This window comes from Pelodiscus sinensis, chromosome 29, assembly GCF_052426305.1.
Source record: "Pelodiscus sinensis isolate ZL-2025 chromosome 29, ASM5242630v1, whole genome shotgun sequence".
NCBI classification, from domain to species: Eukaryota; Metazoa; Chordata; order Testudines; family Trionychidae; genus Pelodiscus; species Pelodiscus sinensis.
In genome coordinates this window covers 16,132,490-16,153,726 of record NC_143080.1, presented here as the reverse complement: position 1 = coordinate 16,153,726, position 21,237 = coordinate 16,132,490, and the positions used below count along the sequence as shown (strand labels likewise).

Genomic DNA, 21,237 nt, shown 5'->3' with positions numbered 1-21,237 from the left:
CTCTTTCAAAAGAACCCGTACTCATAATTTTTTTTAGAGGATGGGGCTGGCTGCTAGAGCAATTCGGTGTCCCAAATTTCAAGGTACCCTATGTGGCTGCGTAGTTTGTACACCTGTAGGAATAGTTCTGACACTCACCACCCACAGGCAGGGAAGTTTTCAGCTTCTAGAATGGCTGCTGTGAGCTTTAGAATGCCTAAACACATGGACTCACTGGAGACAGCTCCACCCCATGCTCCTTCCCCTCCCCCCCACCCGCACACATTTTGGGAAGGGGAGAATACATGAGGGAAGGAGACTGACAAAGGCTGGAAATCTCACCTTCAGGAATGAAGTTAATTTGCTTTGTATTCCCAGTGGAAAATTGGGAGGCCAAAACAACGTGGGAAAATTGTTACTGATCTATTTGAACACGTTTCAGAATTATGTTTGGTTCCCAGTAGATTAGATCAATCTAAAAACATTTAGAAACCTTTGAGTGTTTAATTGTTCTGTGGAGAAAAAACCATTAGTCACTGGAACCAGTTCAGTGCCAGTCATAGCTGCCTACACAGATCATGTTTGTTTTCAGAGATTAGTTTCCTTTTATCCATGTTTGACTTTCTGCTTTATTAGATGTGTGTGTGTGTGTGTGTGCGCGTGCGCGCGCGCACACACACCCCATGTTCAAACACTTGCAGCATTTCATATACTTAATAGAGAATGGTGGTGGTCAACTTTTTAAGGTGCTCAACTAAGACAAGATCTGAGTTCAATTTCTATTGCTGCCAGAAGCTGAGCAATTTTCGGCTAGTTGTGTTATTTTCAATTTGAATAAATGTGTGTTGCAAGTCATTGACATTGAACTGTGTTTCGCTGCTGTTTCATGCTTTCATGTTGTGTCTATAACACATTCAGTGAACAAAAAATTCTGCAGCCTGAAGAGAGAAGAATGACAAAACTAAGAGTATCCAATCCTCTCAAGCAACCTCAGAAAACTTCAGTTTCCATTTTGTAATGCACAGCAACAAAACTGAAATGTTGTGAGCCAAGAAAACAGTGAAACTGTTTTTCCACAACAAAGATGTTACTGGGGAAGCTAGGTTCAGAAAAAAATGTTTGTCGACTTTCAGGTATTCAAAAGTCAAATAAAATAAAATACTGGTAGCAAAGACCATTTTACACAGGAACCAACAAGGCAATAATAAATTAGAAATGATTCCTGTCAGATTAGTGTCAGGAGATGAACTGTTAATACATTTGTGGGAGAATATGATCCCCTATGTAGCCAAGACATGAGAGACAGGGTTTGGATGATGAATGATAATTTGAAGGGGAATCCCAAGCACAGAAACCAGCTGATTTAGATGGCTCCACTGTGCTCAGGGTGGAGGAAGGCTCACAAAATGCTACTGGCAAGTCAGGGCATGTGTACAGATGGGAGAGTTTCTTGCCACAGCTGTACTGAATGCTTAGATTTTTATGTAGCACACCTGCAAGCAGAGGCATGATCCCAGAAGACAAGCTTCACAGACTGGCCAAGTTCTTCCTCTTCAGACCAATTCAGTTTCCATAAGTGTGTCATTTTATGTACTTTCTGTAGAGCTTTTTAGGGACACTGACAGTTCTGAGCTCAGTCCCCCTATTGGCATACTTGCTACAGGCACTTAGAGAAAGCAACAACTCCTACAGCCACAGGAACCTCCTGCTCCCCATGAAGTCTACACAAGGGCTCATTTCACCTCACCCCTTCTGAGAAGAAGTTGGAATAACGGCATTTGGGTAAGGCAGGGGCAGATGCACCAAACCCTAATGTTACTCACCCAAAGCTGGAGTTCTTAGGAAACCATGCAAAGGCTATTCACTATGGAAAGCCAAGAATCTCACCCTACCCTGGGATGTCGGAGAGTTGGCTCAGTTGCCCAGCAAAGGGTGGAGCCTTGAAGTATTTCCCCCTCTCTCCAAGCACCACAGACAATTCACAGCTCCTGAGGCACCACCTGGCAGCATTAGTGGACTCCTGGGGTTTGTAGGCATATCCCATGTAAAGGGCCAATAATGTGGACAGCAGCTCAAAGGGAAAGACTGAAGTCTCTAGGCACAGGAATGGGTCATGGAACATTATAGGTACTGCAATGGCTCCTAGGTGCCCTCGTCATGGAATAGGGTCCCTGGATGCTGGGCACTGTACAAACACACACCAAAGACAGCACCTGTCCCAAAGAGCTGACAATCTAGCCACACAAGAGACAACAGATGGATACAGCAGACGGGAGCCCAAGGGAACAGGAACGCAATGCGGTCAGCATGACAGGCCACAGGCTGCCTAGCTATTGTCAAGCTTCACGACACAGATCATGGCCACTCACCACCACTGCACAGTGCAGTCTTTAAGTGAAGTGGCAGTTTCAAATATACAATACTGCCTCTTGAGCAGGGTCACCAGTTCTGGCTCGACGTATTTCAGGTAGGGATGTAAAAGGTTACCCGGTTAGCATTAGGCTTACTAGGGAACCTGCCGAGCCCAGCAGCAGGAGCGGGATCAGGATCACTGCAACACAGCTGGGGCTGGGATCCCGGGCAGGGGCAGGGGCAGGGGCAGGGGCAGATGGGACTCCATCTCTGACTGCACTGCAGCAGCCCCAGACCCCAGTGTCAGATGGGGGCAGGCAGGACCCCATCTCTAGCAGCCCCCAGCTGCACCGCAGTACCCCCTCTGGGAGCAGGCAGGACGTCGGCTGCGCCATAGCAGCCCCAGATCCTGGCTGCGCCCAGTGAGATTCCCTGTCCCGCTGCCCTGTACCAGCCCAACAACAATTAACTGGATAAGCCCTGGATGGGCAATAATTTTTGGTGGGGGGCCACTCCAAGATTTTGGTAAGTGGTCAAGGGCCACACTCTTCTGTGGAGGAAGTGTGGGGTCTGAGATGGAGACTGGGTACAGAATGATGCACAGGTTAAGGGACTGGGGTGCAGGAGACGGTGTAAGGTCTGAGAGGGTGACTGGGTAAAGGAGGGGGTTGTGACCTGGGGCAGGGGAATAGGGGGCAGGGTCTGAGAGGGTGTTTGGGGCAGGAGAGGATTCTGACCTGGGAGAGGGGTGTAGGAGGAGGTACAGGGTCTGAGAGGGAGTTATGACCTGGGGCAGGGGAGGGTACAAAAGGTTTGGATAGTGACCTGCGGGAGGGAGTTGGGGTGAAGGAGGGGTATGGGTGCCAGAGGCAGGCTCTGGCTGGGGGGCACTTACCTAAGCCAGCAGCCCTGCAGCACCCCCAACCAGGCTGGGCTCCCTGCCCAATGCAGCCCCAGACTGCTTGAAAATACAGGCTGTTCCCTCCACGTGGCTCTCAACTCCGGGAGGGGAACGACGCTTGTGAGGTCCCCAGCTCCCAAGCCAATCGCTCAGCTCAATCGACTTGCTGTTTCCAGCAAGGTGAAGTCAGTTTTTATTGGCCAGTTGTTTCTGGCCAACAGGAGCTGAGGATTGGGCTGGGGGAAGGGAGATGACATGATGCTTCCCCCTCACTGGAGAGCAGAGAGAACACAGGGACAGCACTTTAAACCGAGTTGCGTGCCTGAGGATCCTGGCAGGGTGGTCTGTGGGCCAGATCTGGCTCCTGGGCCATTTTTGCCCAGCCTTGGGCTAAATGATTTAATTTTAATTGTTTAACCAGTTAACTGTTTTGAACATACATCCCTAATTCCTGGAGGTTTCATCACGGCAATCTTTAATTAAAGATTACTCTTTAATTCCTGGAGGGTTGGCAACACTGACCTTCTGAAAATCAGAGAGCTATCTATTGAGCACTATGAGCGCAAGACCAGGAAATGCTGGAATCCCAGCTCCGACACTAACTGCTTCTGTGACCTTAGCAAGTCACTTTACATTTTTGCCTCTGCTTTCACCATCTGACAACTGAGAACATTACTAATCATCTGCACTTCACAAGGACATTTGCACTGCTCAATCGCACTGTGGGGAATGATAAATTCTCTTTCTATTAAGTGAGAACAATTCTTCTGGAAGCCAAAGCAATTAATTCTTTTCCAACAGAAATCTTACACACTGTTACAATCAGAAGATTTACTTGCACACCAAATCTACATGCAGCCAAAATTTTAAAACAATTAAAACAAACAAGCCCTCATTAAAATAGACAGACAATGACAAACTACAAATGTTGTGTCTTAAATTGCAACTCAGTTCCACATACAAAACAGGATTTTTATTAAGTTTTATCTCCATGTTGTAGTTTATCCAGATCAGAGCTGTGTGGCCAAATGTCAATACCATTAAGCAGATCTCAAACCTAAATTATTCTCTGACCAAGTATTTCTAACTCGCTAGGCTTAGCATCAGAACTACCACTATATCTAAGATCATCTCATCTGAAGAAATGGGTTTTGCCCACAAAAGCTCACAATACTATATATATTTTTATTAGTCTCTAAATTGCCACAGGACTACTTGTTTTTAAGGTTACAAACTAACACGGCTACCTCGGTGACTACTTTCTTCCACTATTTGATCTGAGGAAGTGGGTCTGGCCCACGAAAGCTAATAAACCATCTTGTTAGTCTTTAAAGTGCTACATTGTCCTGCATTTTGCTTCAACTAAATCTAAGGTCATTCATGTCATGCATAATGGATAATAATGCAATTTAATTACTATTCAGACTAACAACATGTACACCATGGGAACTGCAAAGCAGGAGAGGAAAATAAACATAGATTATGAAGTTGGGAGAAACGGATGACAAAAATTCAAAAAGACAGTGGCCGAGCCAGAGATGTAATAGCACCACGAGAAAACTCATAAATGGAGACTCAAATCAGACTGACACTCAGCCAAAAGGAGACTAAGTTTAATAACCATGTATTTCTCCAGACACAACATCTTCTCGAAAGATGAACACAAAATTGTGTTAGTGGGTATGGGCTTTCCTACTTGGTAGTGTACTTCTCCTTGAATTAAAATCAAACAGTTCTGGTGTGAGCATCACTTTCAGCTGCACCCAAACGAAAGCAGTATCTGCATGAAATGTACCAGTTTTGCATACAGTGGCCAAGAGATGATTTATATATTAATCCTCAAGCAGGTTAGTATATGATTAGGGTTCCAAGGTTAACCTGACATACAGAAAAGATTTTCCATTAACACAGTTGCAGGAAATCTCCTCCTCCATTCCCACATAAGCCTTTCATTATTGCTGCCTAGATCCACTGCCACAAGTAAACCTCAATGTAAGATTTAAGTGTTACTGAAATGACATTAAACTGAAGGGAACTGCCTCTCTGCCTCTTCCTCAGAAATAGAAGCATACACAAGGCTAGAGCTTAAGCAGCCACCAGAGGTTTTTATTTTAAGGGGCCTCTGCAGAGCAAACTGTTTGACATAGCAAAACATAGATTTTGCCAAAGAATTCTTCTTACACCTTTAATTTTCTTCCTCCCTTCCCCATTATCCATGCATGACCATGATTTTTTTAGGGAATGTTTATTACATGCAGGAGGCAATGACTAGATTTATGGCAATAGTATTTATCAGTTTCCTTCTGATGGAATGTGATAAAACTGAAAATAAATCAGCCCAAAGCACAAGCTCCCAAAACAGACACACAGTGCCTTTGGCTACACAATCAAAACACATGACTTCCAATGAGACTGACAGCAAACTCAGAGTCAATATGAGACAGCCTAATCTCAGGCTTTTAACAATCTTGTGTCATCAACTGATAGAGACTGCCCTCATCTTTTAACATCTTAACAAAAATGCAGCCAGATAGCTAATTTAAGATTAAAGTAATATCACTGGATGGATCACAGGGTCTTGTATTTAGCTGTATATTTCATATCTCATCTAGATTTTAATGCCAAGGCCTTCCCCAATAATTTTCTGGGATTTGTATCATTAAACTAAAAGCCTGTTCTTTACCCAGGGTCTATAAATATGATGCACACTTTTTTTTATAAAAGGTGAACACAAATATATTGCAAAACAAATATTGGTAACAAGGAGCTGCCTTGTGCTCAGGGTATCAGTAATGTAACAGGGTTACTGGCTAGCCACACAAATCAGCCAAGTTTCCCTTTGGGGAAAAAGGAACATTTCTTCAATTATTACAGCTTCTGGAAGCACACGAGCCCTCCTCGGTTCAAATAAGGTGTTTAGGTACCACTCTTTCCTGCCCGCCTGGGGATGAAGTCAGGAGCCGCCCCCCACCAGGAGACTGAAGAGTAATTCCTCCTTTTCTTAGCAACCCTTCTCCCCACCTCCCTTTCCTGGCAGCTTTTCCTTCTTTTTACAGTTTTCCCAAATCCCAGCCAGCATCTCAGGGAAAAATTTCTGCCAGTTCTCTGCTCCCAGTCTGACAGTGCAGACAATCAGAGAGCTACATTTCTCTCTTCCAATCAGTGAAGTGGCCTAGCCCTTTCTTAGTGCACCCAGGTATGGGACACATGAACCTAACTACAGGACTTCCATAGAAGTAAACCAAACAAAGCTAAGTGGATGATATGGTCAATGACGACCTCCCAAGTAAATAAATCTTGGGTATCTCCTTAAAAACATGAGAGCGGCCATATGGGTCAGACCAAAAGTCCATCCAGCCCAGCGTCCTGTCTTCCAACAGTGGCCAATGCCAGATGCTCCAGAGGAATGAACAGAACAGAGAATCCTCAAGTGATCGACCCCTTGCCACCCAATCCCAGCTTTTGCCAGAAAGACTAGGAACCCCATTTCTACCCAGCCTGACCAACAGGCATTGATGGGCCTGTTTGTCCATGAATTTATCTAGCTCTTTCTTGAACCCTGTTATAGTTTTGGCCTTCACAACCTCCTCTGGCAAGCAGATCCACAGGTTTAATGTGGTTTAAATCAGTCTAACAAAGAGATGAACTGAGGATCACAGAGGATAAGTTACTTGCCATGGCTTCATGAAATTTAGTTTACAGCTAGGCGCAAGACCTAGTAACCTGCAATCCGGACAGTAGAAAGTTTACATTTTTTTAAAGTTTTTCGGTGCAAGGAACATGTCTTATGCGCCATAAACTGTAAAGCACATTTACAGCATTGTGATTGGTAGTATTAAAACTAAGAGCAAACCTAGAGTAAAGCCAAGGATTCCTGATTCCCAATTAAATGCTCTAACCACTAGCCACTCTCCCTTCTAGAAAAGAAGGCCTACTAATCTCTCTTGTGCTGACAGTTAAAATGGGGTTGTGGCCAAGACAGATTCAGTACCAATGATTATAGGAAAGCTCTACTCTCAGAGATCATGGATAAGCCCTTAGATGGCTGAATGGAGGAGCACAATTTAAAGATGTATAAAGTAGCATGTTACAATATGAGATGTTACATCAGTCATTTACATAATCTTGAATGTTTTCACAGCTATTAACCAATGATGCACACAAAAGACTATCATAGAATCATAGAACAATAGAGCTGGAAGAAACCTTAGAAGGTCATCAAGTCCAGCCCCCTGCTCTAGGCAGGACCAATCCCAACTAAATCAACCTGGCCAGGGCCTTGTCAAGCCGAGACTTAAACACCTCTAGGGATGGAGACTTCACTACTTCCCTAGGTAACCCATTCCAGTGCTTCACTACCCTCCTAGTGAAATAGTTTTTCCTAATATCCAACCTGGACCTCTCCCACCGCAACTTGAGACCATTGCTCCTTGTTCTGCCATCTGCCCCCACTGAGAACAGCCTTTCTCCATCTTCTTTGGAACCTCCTTTCAGGAAGTTGAAGGTGCTATCAAATCCCCCCTCTCGCTTCGCTTCTGCAGACTGAACAAACCCAACTCCCTCAGTCTCTCCTCATAGGTCATATGCTCCAGCCCCCTAATCATTTTGGTTGCCCTCCGCTGGACCCTCTCCAATGCGTTGTAGTGGGGACCCCAGAACTGGACACAATACTCCAGATGTGACCTCACCAGAGCCCAATAAAGGGGAATAATGACATCTCTGGATCTGCTGGCAATGCTCCTCCTAATGCAACCCAATATGCCATTAGCATTCTTGGCTACAAGGGCACACTGTTGACTAATATCCAGCTTCTCATCCACTGTAACCCCCAGGTCCTTTTCTGCAGAACTACTACTTAACTGGTTGGTCCCCAGACTATAACAATGCTTGGGATTCTTCCGTCCCAAGTGCAGGACTCTGCATTTGTCCTTGTTGAACCTCATCAGATTTCTTGTGGCCCAATCCTCCAATTTGTCTAAGTCACTCTGGACCCTATCTCTGCCCTCAGGCGTATCTACCTCTCCTTCTTGCTAAGTATCATCCGCAAACTTACTGAGGGTGCAATCCATCCCCTCATCCAGATCATTAATAAAGATACTGAACAAAACCGGTCCTAGAACCGAACCTTGGGGCACTCCACTAGAAACCGACTGCCATCCTGACATCAAGCCGTTGATCACTACCTGCTGGGCCCGGCCTTCCAGCCAACTTTCTATCTATCTTACCGTCCATTTATCCAATCCACATTCCCTTAACTTGCTGGCAAGAATATTGTGGGAGACTGTATCAAAAGCCTTGCTAAAGTCAAGGTATATCACATCCACTGACTTTCCCACATTCACAGAGCCAGTTACCTCATCATAGAAGCTAATCAAATTGGTCAGGCACGACTTGCCCTTTGTGAATCCATGCTGACTACTCCTAATAACTTTCCTCTCTTCCAAGTGCCTCAAAATGGATTCCTTAAAGATCCCTTCCATGATTTTTCCAGGAACCGAGGTAAGACTGACCGGCCTATAGTTCCGTGGATCATCATCCTTCCCTTTTTTGAAGATTGGCACTACATTTGCCCTTTTCCAATCATCCGGGATTTCTCCAGATCTCCACGACTTTTCAAAGATAATGGCCAAAGGCTCCTCAATGACATTTGCCAACTCCCTCAGTACCCTCGGATGCATTAAGTCTGAACCCATGGATTTGCGTACGTTTAGCTTTTCTAAATAGTTCCTAACCTGTTCTTTACCCACCAAGGGCTGTCCATCTTCATCCCATCTTGCATCACTTAGCACATTAGTCCAGGAGCCAACCTTGTCCGTGAATACAGAGGCAAAGAAAGCATTGAGTACTTCAGCTTTCCCCACATCATCTGTCCCTCCTTCATCCAGTAGGGGCCGCACACCCTCTCTGATCACCTTCTTCTTATTAACATGCCTGTAGAAACCTTTCTTGTTCTCCTTCACATCCTTAGCCAGTCGCAATTCCATTTGCGCTTTCGCCTTCCTGATAACCCCCTGGCATTCTCGAGTTATACCTTTAAACCCCTCCCTGGTCATTTGTCCAAGTTTCCATTTTTTGTAAGCTTCCTTTTTATGCTTAAGTTCACCAAGGATTTCCCCCGTAAGCCAATCCGGTTTCCTACCATGTTTGCCTCTCTTGCTACGCGTCGAGATGGTTTCTTTCTGTGCTTTCAATAAGGCTTCTTTAAAATACTGCCAGCTGTCCTGGACTCCTTTCCCCTTCATGTTAGCATCCCATGGGATTCTGCCCATCAGATCTCTGAGGGAGTCAAAATCTGCTTTTTTGAAGTCCAAGGTGTGTATTTTACTAGTCTCTTTTCTTCCTTTAGTCAGGATCCTGAAATCTACCATCTTATGACCACTGCTTACCAGGCTGTCACCCACCTCTACTTCCCCTATTAATGAGCAGCAGGTCAAGCTGCGTATAGCCCCTGGTCGGATTCTTCAGCACTTGTACCAAGAAGTTATCCCCAACATTCTCCAAAAACTTCCTGGATTGCCTGTGTACTGCCGTATTGGTTTCCCAACAGATGTCAGGGTGATTAAAGTCCCCAACGAGAGCCTGCGATCTGGAAGCTTCTCTCAGTTGTATGAAGAAAGCCTCACTTACCTCATCCACCTGATTTGGTGTCCTGTAGCAGACACCAACCACAACATCACTGCTGTTGTCTGCTCCTTTAAACTTAACCCATAGACTCTCAACAGGTTTTTCTCCCTCTTTATACTGGAGTTCAGAGCAATCATAGTGCTCTTTTACATATAGTGCAACTCCTCCTCCTTTTCTCCCCTGCCTGTTCTTCCTGAACAGTCTATACCCTTCCATGACAGCGCTCCAGTCATGCGAGTCATCCCACCAAGTCTCTGTTATCCCAATTAAATCATATTTCTTACACTGGGCCAGGGCCCCCAGGTCTTCCTGTTTGTTGCCCAGGCTTCTCACATTAGTGTACAAACACCTCAGATAGCCAATTGATCGCCCTATCTTCTCCATTCAAATCAGGGGTCCTCCTTTCTTGCTCGTTCCTCTTTGCATTTCTTTCCAGTATCCAACTTTCCCACTCCCCTCAGGGTTGTGCTCACCGTCCCCCGACGAACCTAGTTTAAAGCCCTCCTCACTAGGTTTGAAAGCCTGCCCGCCAAGATGCTCCTTCCTTGCTTCGTTAGGTGGATCCCATCTCTTCCTAACATGTGCCCGGAACAGAGTCCCATGGTCGAAGAAACCAAAGCCCTCTCTGCGACACCACTTGCGCAACCACGCATTGACTTCCTCAATTCGACGATCCCTGCCCAGTCCTTTCCCTTCAACAGGGAGGATGGACGAGAACACCACTTGTGCTCCGAATTCTTTGATCCTTCTTTCCAGCGCTACATAATCCACAGTAATCCGCTCAAGGTCGTTCTTGGCTGTATCATTAGTTCCCACGTGGAGAAGCAGGAAGGGGTAGTGATCCAAAGGTTTGACCAGTTTGGTAAGCCTCTCAGTCACATCCTGAATGCGAGCTCCCAGTAAGCAGCACACCTCTCAAGATTCCAGGTCCAGTCGACAGATGGATGGCTCAGTCCCTCTTAGGAGGGAGTCCCCGACCACCACCACCAGTCGTTTTTCTTTGGGGGTGGTGGCCGTGGAACCCCCCATCTCTAGGACTACACATCCCATGCCTTCCAGTAGATGGTGTTCCTTTCCAGTTTCTTCCTTGTGAGGTCCCGTCCAAACCATTCTACACTGCCGAGCCTGTGGAGAGATCCTGAAAGCGATTGCTTACCTCTATAGCACTGGGCGATTCCCGTGCTGGCCTTTTTCCCCTTCTAGAAGTTACATGCAGCCAGTTCTCTTCCTGGTCCCGTTCTGCCCTCTCTGGCTCTTCCACCTGCCGTGCTTGAAGGATTAAACACTGCCTTCTATCGAGGAAATCTTCGTCCTCCCTGATCAAGCGCAGGGTCAACACTTGGGCCTCCAACCCTCTAATTTTTTCTTCCAAAATGGCGACCAGCTTGCACTTCATGCAGACTAAATCCGTTCTTTCTTCCGGGAGGAAGACAAACATGGCACACTCCGTGCAGGTAACAACAGCAGACCTATCACCATCCATCGCTGCTGTCCTGGAGAAGGGATTTAAAAAGAAAGAAAGGCAAGAGACCCTCATGCCCTTCCCTCTCCCCTTCCAAACTCCCTCTCTAAACTCCGTTAACACTCACCTGTTCACAAGCTCGTTGGTCACTTGCTCACTGCCTTATAAAGCCCTGGAGTCCCTCCCCCTAGCAAGGCTCAGCCAATCAGCAGAAGCTTCTAGAATTCAAACTTTAATTAGAAGCCAACTGTTTCCACCTGCCAATCACAGCACACACTCCATGAAGGGGAGAGGGAGGGGCAAAGGGGAAGTGGAAGAAGAAGAAAAAAAAGCCTCACTCAAACACAGGGGAAAAAAAAGAAACACACACACACCAACCCTCACTCACAAACACAAACTCAGCACACAGCAAGAAAGCCCCAAAGACAACACACACTTCCCTCAAGAGTCCTGTACCTGGAGAACTCCCTCTCTAAACTCCCTGTTAGCACTCACCTGTTCGCAAAAGACTAAGTCTTCTTTATTTTTATATGACCCCACTTATCAGTGAAGGTTATAAAGTAGTTTCAGATCTTCAATCATAAAATCATCTGTAGTGAGATTCCAGCTATGCAATCTCCCCAGCACAGGCACACACACACACAAACGCACACATGCTCGTGCATGCACACAGAGTGCTGAGTATCCAGTGTGTACAAAGCCTATCCTGACTGCTTAGATTTAAAACCCAGCCTTTCTGATCTAGCCAAGCTATCTTAAAAACAAACTTCCCACTGCCTTCCATATCAACAGGACAGAATTTTATTGGGGCAGCGAAGTAGGATATGGAGAAGAGGAGATCAAAATCCCACATCTGTCTGACCAATTGTGCCTATTCTATGGTTTTTTGCTCTAATTTCATTTTCAGCATCCTCCTTCTAGATCTGATATATAGACCAAGCCCTTCTCTCTCAGTTTATTTTCCTTCTAGTATTCTCTGATCTCACTTTCCGTTTAGATTTTGTCACAGTTTGTATCTAAGGTACCATTGAAGGTCCTCCGTCTCTGGCCACTACTTTGGTTAAACTAAAGTGTTGAGGTTTTTGTTAAAATGGCTAATGACTCCAGAGAGCTCTCTGATAGCCCTGTGTATTCTCTGCCCATCCCATGTGTCCAATCTTCGTAAGAGGGCCTTTCCGTAGGCATGGCCTTGGTTTCACAAAACACTGGTTTAAACTGCCCTCAGGTTCACAGTGTCTTCAGTGGGAGCTGTCTGTGCACACACAGGCATAGCTTTGCCCACTGATTGTTTTAACCACTAATAAGATGTAAACATGCTCAGATAACGCAGAACCGGAGATCCACAAAAGGCAGTAAGATAGGGGTTTGGACACAGCGTGCCTTGCTCCAAATCCATACCCCGCTGTGTAACCACACGAGCCATAGGAACAGAAAGCAATCAGTTCCAGATATTAAAGGGTCTTGTTGGGCTTTTGTTTACCCATAGGCTGTTTCAGCTCTGCTTGCAGCAACCAAAGGCTCCCTGGGAAGTTCAGAGAGCCAGCAGGTGCCTGAATTAGACAAGTATTTCCTGGAACCACTGCTCATCCTCTTGCTTCGAGATTCATTCAGAGATTACAAGGCCAAAAGGAACCATTGCAGTCATCTAGTCTGAGCTTCTGCATAACAGAGGCCACAGAACTTTCTTGAACTAATTCCTGTTGTTAGAGGCATTCTTCTCTTTTCCTAGCATATTGGCTTGCTTATGTCAGAATAATTCTAAAGAGTTTTATAGGCATTTCTGGATTATGTGGAAACTGCAGGAGAAAACGCTCGCAGCCTTTGGATTGCTAATTTACCCTGCTCAACACATCTCTGCAAACGTAATGAAAGTTACACAAACATCTAATGTGAACACATACCACACTTCGCAAAATGACGTCCTGGTTCACGACTGGGGTTCCAGGCAGACCTACAATACAAAGCCCTTTAAATCACTGCCTGCATGCATCAAGCAGCACTTAGGGCTGCCTAAGGAGGCAGGGGCACCACGTGGCATGCTCAGGCTGCGACCCAGCATGGCTGTTGGCTTCCCTGTATCCAGATGAAAATTGGGTTAGCTGACTAATATTGACCTATAAGCTTCACTTCCAGAACATTCTTGGGATGTTATGGGAATCTCACAAAGTTAGAAGTTTCTATTTTGTATTTTATTTTATGCTGCAAAGGGTTTAGATCACATCTATATAGTTACAGGGCTGCAACTGACATGTTTATTGCATTTTGAATATAAGCATAATCTGTGAGCATTTAGCAGAAAACAGAAGAAGGTAAATTTTGCAGATCTAGACAATGAACAATTGTTTTCTTTTCCTTTCTAATAAATTATAAGCAGACCTGAACAGATGTCACACTGGCATCTGAGATCTGAAATATAGTTGAAGAGCAAGTTATGACTAATGCAGAAAAAAAGTCAAAGCATGTTTTCAAATTTCAGATAAGCATTTTAGCCATAGGGATCATCATAGAGAAAAGGGAGTTCTGCTGGGTTCCCCTCCATTTACTGCAAAATGCCTCTTGGAATAGTCTGATGTATAAATTTTCACCGGTAAGAATTATATATATTATACACATACACTATGGCCAATAGTATCCAAAATACTACTGCTGTTTCACAGCTCTTTCATTTTATTCATGTAAGTTCACTTACAGGTAGGAGGAAAGGAAAGATCTGAATGTGACACACTGTGTGTTCAGAGACCTTAGTCTCTTAATACACCAGTAAGGTTTCCTACCTCTTCTACATGTACAGATGCCAATGAAAGGGTTACATTTGTAAAGCTAGGTGTTCCACAGAGTTGCTAAGTAACAGTGTCTTGCTCTCAGGATATATCAGCCAATGAGAATACTCTAGTAATACAATCCTATCTTGGTGTTTGACTGGTTAGCATGCAGTCATTCAATGTCCAAGTGGAGGTGTTATGTGGGTGGGAACTGTACTGGAAGCAAGATGAAATTTTCCAGTTTACTTGTGCAGTTCCTGTGAAACTCAGTTGAATTAATCTCTCAGGATATGTCTAGACTACATGCCTCTGTCACCAGAGACATATAAATTAGACTACCCGACAGTCAATGAAGTGGGGATTTAAATATCCCTGGCTTCATTAAAATAAAAATGGCCGCCGCGCTGTGCCGACAGGCATTCCCTGTCGACCGAGCCGCGTTTTGACTGCCGCACTGTGCCGACAATAAGCTGAGCCAGCACAGCGTAGCGGCCATTTTTATTTTAATGAAGCCAGGAATATTTAAATCCCCACTTCATTGACTATGCCAGGTCTGGCGACAGAGGCATGTGGTCTAGACATACCCTCAAATGCTATGTGCTAAGGACTTTGCATCTCTATGATGAAGATGATGCATTATAATTATTTCAGAAGGTAAAAGTTTATGGTGATGAGTGCCAGTGCCATCTGTTCCATTAAAAGCCTAATCTTTACTTGGTGAAGAGCTGCACAAATGCATGTCTGTATCACAGTAGGAGCAAAGAGGTGAGTTTTACTTAACTGCCTAGGTTTCTTTGCTTTCTACTCTCTAGAAGGCTGATCATAGGCCATCACTACTTGATGGATTGACAGGCAGCAATAGATCTAGCAGGGGCATAGACACAGTAAATCAACCACTGAGCAAGCTTCTATCGATTCTGGTACACAAAACAAGACAAGTAAGCAGAGTCGACGAGAGTGTGTCAGCTGTTGACTTACTGCAGTGAAGATACCATGGTAAGCAGACCTCAGTATGACTTCAGCTACATTATTCATGCAGCTTAAGTAGTGTAAGTTAGGATGACAGCCCGCAGTGACACAGACAAGGCTTTAGTTATACAAATAGAAGAACTAAACAGTAGGACCAAACACTTTTGGCGTCTCAGTAACCATTCCTGGACCTGGATTTCAAGCAATAGATGTGCCATGAAAGAAACTGACATCGTCAAACTGCTCCACAGTGAAATCTCACCAAGTCGTCAGCAGTGTAGAAGCGGCAGTAATCTCAGCCCAGACTAGTAACTTGGTTCTCACTGCACCATCCAGACAGTAGTGTCCAGCATCGTTCCAAGGGCTCTACTGAAGCTGTTAAATACACATAGGCTGCCAAAGATCACACATGTAGCCTCAATATCCTCTTGCATGAGGTGGAGATGACCTGGAGTGGTTTGTGTAATGCTATAACAAGTCCCTGACAACATCCCTGACACCATCAGCTTCTGACAGTGACAAAGATACCTTCGCTTTCTGAAGAGGTTTTTGACAATTAAGTGAAAAAGGCAGAAGCACAGAAGCAGGGAGCCATCTAATAACAAAGGTTAACCAGCATTTTCTGGCCCATGCAAAATGCAACCATGAGAACTATGGAGCTACATGACCCAGGAATGAATACTGATCTTCTCTCACTCAAAGTAAGGCTGTCCATCCAAAAGTTACAGAATGGACATTCGGCTAGACTGATGGTATTCTACTCTAGCTACTCAAAGATACCGTGGAACAGGGAGCATTGATCTCCATCAACTTTTTTTTAAAAGTGCAAGCATCAGGTAGAGCACCCACAGAATGGAAAGACATCACCACCATGTCCTTGCTAAGGACAAAGAATCTCATGCCAAGTATGGCTCGAGTCCCTGGGAAGGTGTTTGGGCATAATGTGCTTGGTAGGATGAAACCACTCGTTAGCCAATATGGTCATCCACAGCAATCAGGTTTCGCAGATGGACACTTGACATTGCGTACTGTCCATGCCCGCCAGGTACTGGTTAAGCTGTACAAGAATTTAACTGCTTGCTTCACCTGGAATACCTATTTCAAAGTGGCTTCTGATTTGGTTGATAGATCCTTGCACTGAAAGAACTGTCATCCCAAATGTGTAGCTAAATGTGGTACATAATCTTAATGGCTTTCACCATGTCTCTATGCAGGGATGTCCCGATTTGACATTATGTAAGTTTTGACTGGATGTGAAAGCTGAGCTGTAATGTCAGGTATTCTGTGACAGCAATTCAAGACATATGTTTCTCACTGAGAAATTAGATTTGATATTTTGTATAAATCTCAGTGTTGGAGTGCTGGAAATAAAAAAAGAAACTACACACATAGAGGCACAGGAACAGGACACTTCTTTAAGAAGCAGAGATTTCTGTTTAAAATCCCATTGCTTTTAAGGAAAAAATCATGGCATCTAAATATACAAAGAGTGCAAAGCTGACAAAAACAGGCAGATGCAAATCCAGGGTTTAAAAATGGTCTGGCACCATAACAAAGGGAACTGAAGTTTGTGGCATCACCGGCAACTGCAATTTGAAGAAATGGGCATCCCTTAGCAGGGGGACATGTTGAGTTCAAATAGGGGCAAGAGAATGTAGTTTTTGTAGTGAGCTCACTACCGGAATGGTAACAGTTTAGCACACAGAAGTCAAGATTGATAAAAAGAATATATGGCCCTACCTGATTTGAACAGAACACCCACCGCTCATGATCCAAGGAAAACAGTATATGATTCCACCCTTATTAATCAGTTACAGTCCCATATGGACAGTGCAGGAGATTTCACATATCCCAATGTGGGGAGGATGACAAAGACAGGATAAGACAGACTCTACTATGGGAAATAAATGATTTTTAATATGTACAATCCAGCCCCTCCCCCAATAAAAAGAGTACTACCGAGATTTGGGGGGGCAATGGGAAGAGGACACTTTCCTTCGGCACAGGGCTCCCAAGCATAAATAATTTCTGAGTCATAAGCATTATCACACAATTAGTTCTTATCTGAGCTGTTTAATCAGAAATAGAACTGAATGCCGTACCCCGTATGTGTTTCTGTTGTGCTATACTTACCCATCTGCTCCACAATCTCTGGGGGAAAAACTCGAGAGGCAAATGCTCGACGAAAGATGTCTGAAAATTCTCTGTCAAGACCTCCTATCCCCATCTTCTCAAAGTTCCAATCAGGGTTGATAATTGACTGTCGGTTCTCCCTGGTCTTAGATTTGCCTGTGAAGAAGACACCACTGGTTCAGGAACTAAGCACTGAAGAATTTAAGCCAGACAGACAGACACTGGAGAAAATGCAGGCTCCCTAAACTATGTGCAGTGATTGTTTTGCAAATATTACCATGAAGACAAACTACACACAATGTCCTACTGCCATTATGGGAACTCAGGAGAGTATTGCCTTCATTTCACAGGGTTGCTTAAAAACAGGAGGACAGCTAAGAAGCAAGCTCACAGAACAATGTTAACTTCATTCCATTCAGTTTATAACAGGCATTGCAGCCACTGTGTGGAAAACCATACTTTCCGGAAACCTTTGCTTTCCAAGCTTATTCCTTGGCAACTTCACCATGAGAGACCATCTAGAACAGAGGTTCCCAAACTTTTTGGCATCACGCCCCCCCTTTTGATTGACCCTACCAAAAAATAGCAACAAAACTTGGGAGGGGATTGACGGGGGTGTGTGGGGCTGGGTTGCCTCAACCTCCTCTGGAATTTCTTCACGCCCCCCAGTTTGGGAACCCATGATCTAGAAATAGCAATACTAAGAGTTCATGGAGAGAGATCCTGGGAATTACTGAGCACCCTACAGCCACATGAACTTCAATGTGCATTGAGGGTTGTTCTCAGCACTTTTTTATAGACATCCAGAGCTTCACAGGACTGGGCTCTTTGCAATGTTTGGGGATGTGTGTGTAGAGAGAAGAGGTAGAGAAAAGTCAGAGGCAATTGAAATCACTGACAGGGCCAAGTGCAGAGACAAGACACACACAGAATACACCCTTTAACATTAGACCGACAAGACAATAGCAAATGTATTGGAGAGAACAAGCCAGCAGTTGATGAGAGGCTTATTAGGCATCAACATTTATTTCTAGGATCTGCACACAAACTGAGCATTAATACGACAATTCTCTGATAAACTTGCTGTAATAGACATTTTGGGTAACACCATAATACCTGGAAGCAAAAGATTAACAGTAAAATGTGATCTCTTGGTTATTGTTTGCATAGGCTGATTTTATACAGGGCATCCCCGCTATGAGTCACCCTCCTATACATCCGTTCTACATTAAAATCATTGACACTTGTAGGAACTGATGCATTATAAGTCCTCCCATTTCCTGCTCTTAAGTCGTGCAAAAAAACCCAACCTCAGTTTGCACAAATGAAAGTCAGCCATGGGGAAAAAAATCCCCACTTTAAGTTGTTTCACTATAAGTCCAAGTTTTTTTGAACTTATCTTGGACGTATAGCGAGGATGGCCTGTATTTATTTTCTTAATACTACTACGACCAGCAAGAGCTCAGGCAAACTGCGTATTCCTTTAGTTATTCTTAGTCTCTGCTACCCCCTTCTGGTCACACATTATGTTCATTATATGTCAGGAAACTAACCTTCTCACACAGAGAGAGCCTGGATAGGGATAAATGAAGAACTACAGTTATTTGACAAAAGGCAGAGCAAAGGGAGATTCCACTTTAAAAGCTAGCACTTAGTTGTCACTTGCCCAAAACATACAATCATTTTGGTTAGTTTTACCTCATGGTAATAACTATTAGCACTCTGAACAGTGCATGCCAATGGCTCTCAAAGCACATCAAACAATTAAGCTTTATAATATACCAATTAAGGGGATAACAATGAGGTGTCAGTTTGACAGATAAGTCAACAAGGCAGGAAAAGATGAAGTGGCTTGTTCATGGGCTATCAGGTAGGGACAGAGCCAAGAATCCCAAGTACTAGTCTTTTGCTCTGCTAGACCGCACTCCACACATATACTAGAGACTGAAGGTCACTGATTAACTGTGATACTAAACATTAGGCTAGCAAAATACTAGGCTTGCCATGTTGCAATCAGTTTAACAGTTTTTACATTTCCCCTTTACGCTGTCCTGCAGAACTGTTTTGTGAATTAAGTGGATTTTATTTAATTCCTCCTCCACTGCATATGTACTGACTGCCTGTCTAAATCAGATACCTTCTTTAGGATACTGCATTTAATTACACAGTCACTACTATTTTTCCCCCCCAGACTCCTCCTTTATTCAGTGCACAGGTTACACTGTGGTCTGAGACTGATTCAAACTTCTATAACGCAAGAAAAAAAGGGACAGTAACATGGTTAAGGAAATTGAATGTCTCCCCAGAGAATTAGATTCTATCCCCTGCCTGTACTAGGTAACCTACATAATAGTGAACAAGTCACAAACTGAGCTTACCACAAGCAGTCACTAATTATACGTGCCAAATTTTTAGGTGCCCAGCTTGAGACTCCTAGGGCATGGTATGCAGAAGTGCAGAGCAACTCACAGTTCTCAGTGGAAGCCAGTGAGAACTGTGCATTGAAATATTATATGCTATAAACATTCTAACTTTTCTGAAAACTCAGGCTCTAAATGTCACACTGGACACCCAAAATTAATGGGACCTTTAAAAGTTTCACTTTAACTTCTGTGCATCAATTCCCTGACTGTAAAAGGAAGAGAATATCAACACCTAGTCCCACAGGAATCTTGTGAATACAAATGTATTACCATTTATGCAGCTCAGTAAATAAGGCCTGAGGCTAGACACTGATGAGGATAAGGAAATTTTAAATAGCTACACATTCAATGAACACTGTCTACTCTGTGCATTAAGTATCTTGTAGTATAGAGAAAAAAACAGCATATGATACCTAACTAAGGGCTACCAGAATGCAGACATATAAGAAGGCCAAATTAAGGGTATGAACAGCCTTAATTCTTGCCTTTCTTAACTTCTGAGTGTTTGACCTTGTAACCTGAATGTTCTTTTACAGAGATTTTTTTCCTTCTGTAATTTACTGTACATTCCAGTATCTCCTCTATCAACTGAGAAATTCAATCATCTAGCATCAATTAGCATCTCAAAGACCCTGGGCTTTTTCTACTGTAGGTGTTACAAATACCATGATGTTTTTGAAGACTTGCATGACTACTCTGGAACGTTACAGTAGCTTTCAATACTACATAGGATCAGTTGTTATTCTGCTCCCTTTACATTTAGAATGGCTTCAGGAATTTGGAAGAACTCACCAATCAGATTGAGAGAGGAGTTCTCAGCCTTTTCAAATGCAACTTGACTATTTCCAAGAATCAGACCCACATCAATCTGCGTGGAAGGAAACAAAAATAATTAAACCCTAATATCAGATTCAATTTCAAATTATTCCTCTTTGGATGCTTCCTAGGCAAGTTTCCAAACATAGGCAAGAGACAGCAGCAAACAAGCTCCCCTGCAAATGAGATATGCTTGCAAGCAAATATTAACTAAGCCACATTAGAGGCATCTTTCATTCTTCCTTAACACTATTCTTAGTGACACCCCACAACAGTATCTTTTACACATGCAATCATAATAATCTGTACCAGTAACATATGCACATGGTGCTTTAATAGGGCTGACAAACTGAAAACCATTATGAGCCAAATCAGCAGAGAAGAATTTAATCAGAAAAATGTGAATGATAAGAACATCTTAAAAGATGCCCTAAAAGCCACCATCCGCCAATCAAGCAAAAAAAAAGGATGCACTAGTTAAAAAAATAAACCAAAAACCTGATTTGGAGGGTAAGTGAAGGAAGCTATAAATTTTTTAAAAATAACATAACAAATGGGACAAAAGAGAAACTGATAATGAATATAAAACTGAAGTTAGGAATTGTACAAAACTGATAAGGGAAGCAAAGAGACACAAGGAAAAATCTAGGGGCAGTAGAGTAAGGACTAGAGAAGTAAACGACTAGTCAACTATCCGATAAGCAAATGCTCATCTGATAGTCGACAGAATAGTAGACTAGTCACTCCCTGCCCTTTGCTGCCTCTATCGGATAGAGGCAGCGGGCAGGGGAGGGGGGAGAAGAGAGTACTTAAAAG

General features: G+C 43.8%; 1 protein-coding gene across 3 annotated transcripts in view; it reads right to left on the bottom strand.

The window, feature by feature from the left end:
• Window positions 1–21,237, bottom strand: part of NSF (N-ethylmaleimide sensitive factor, vesicle fusing ATPase) — a 162,543-nt gene that overhangs the window by 78,823 nt on the left and 62,483 nt on the right. For all 3 annotated transcript variants that reach the window (XM_075911369.2, XM_075911370.2, XM_025181455.3), the window contains exons 7-8: window positions 20,398–20,473; window positions 17,183–17,338 (exon numbers count right to left, since the gene is read on the bottom strand). In XM_075911369.2, coding sequence (XP_075767484.1) covers window positions 17,183–17,338; window positions 20,398–20,473 — 232 coding nt within the window. The remainder of the gene's footprint in view (window positions 1–17,182; window positions 17,339–20,397; window positions 20,474–21,237) is intronic.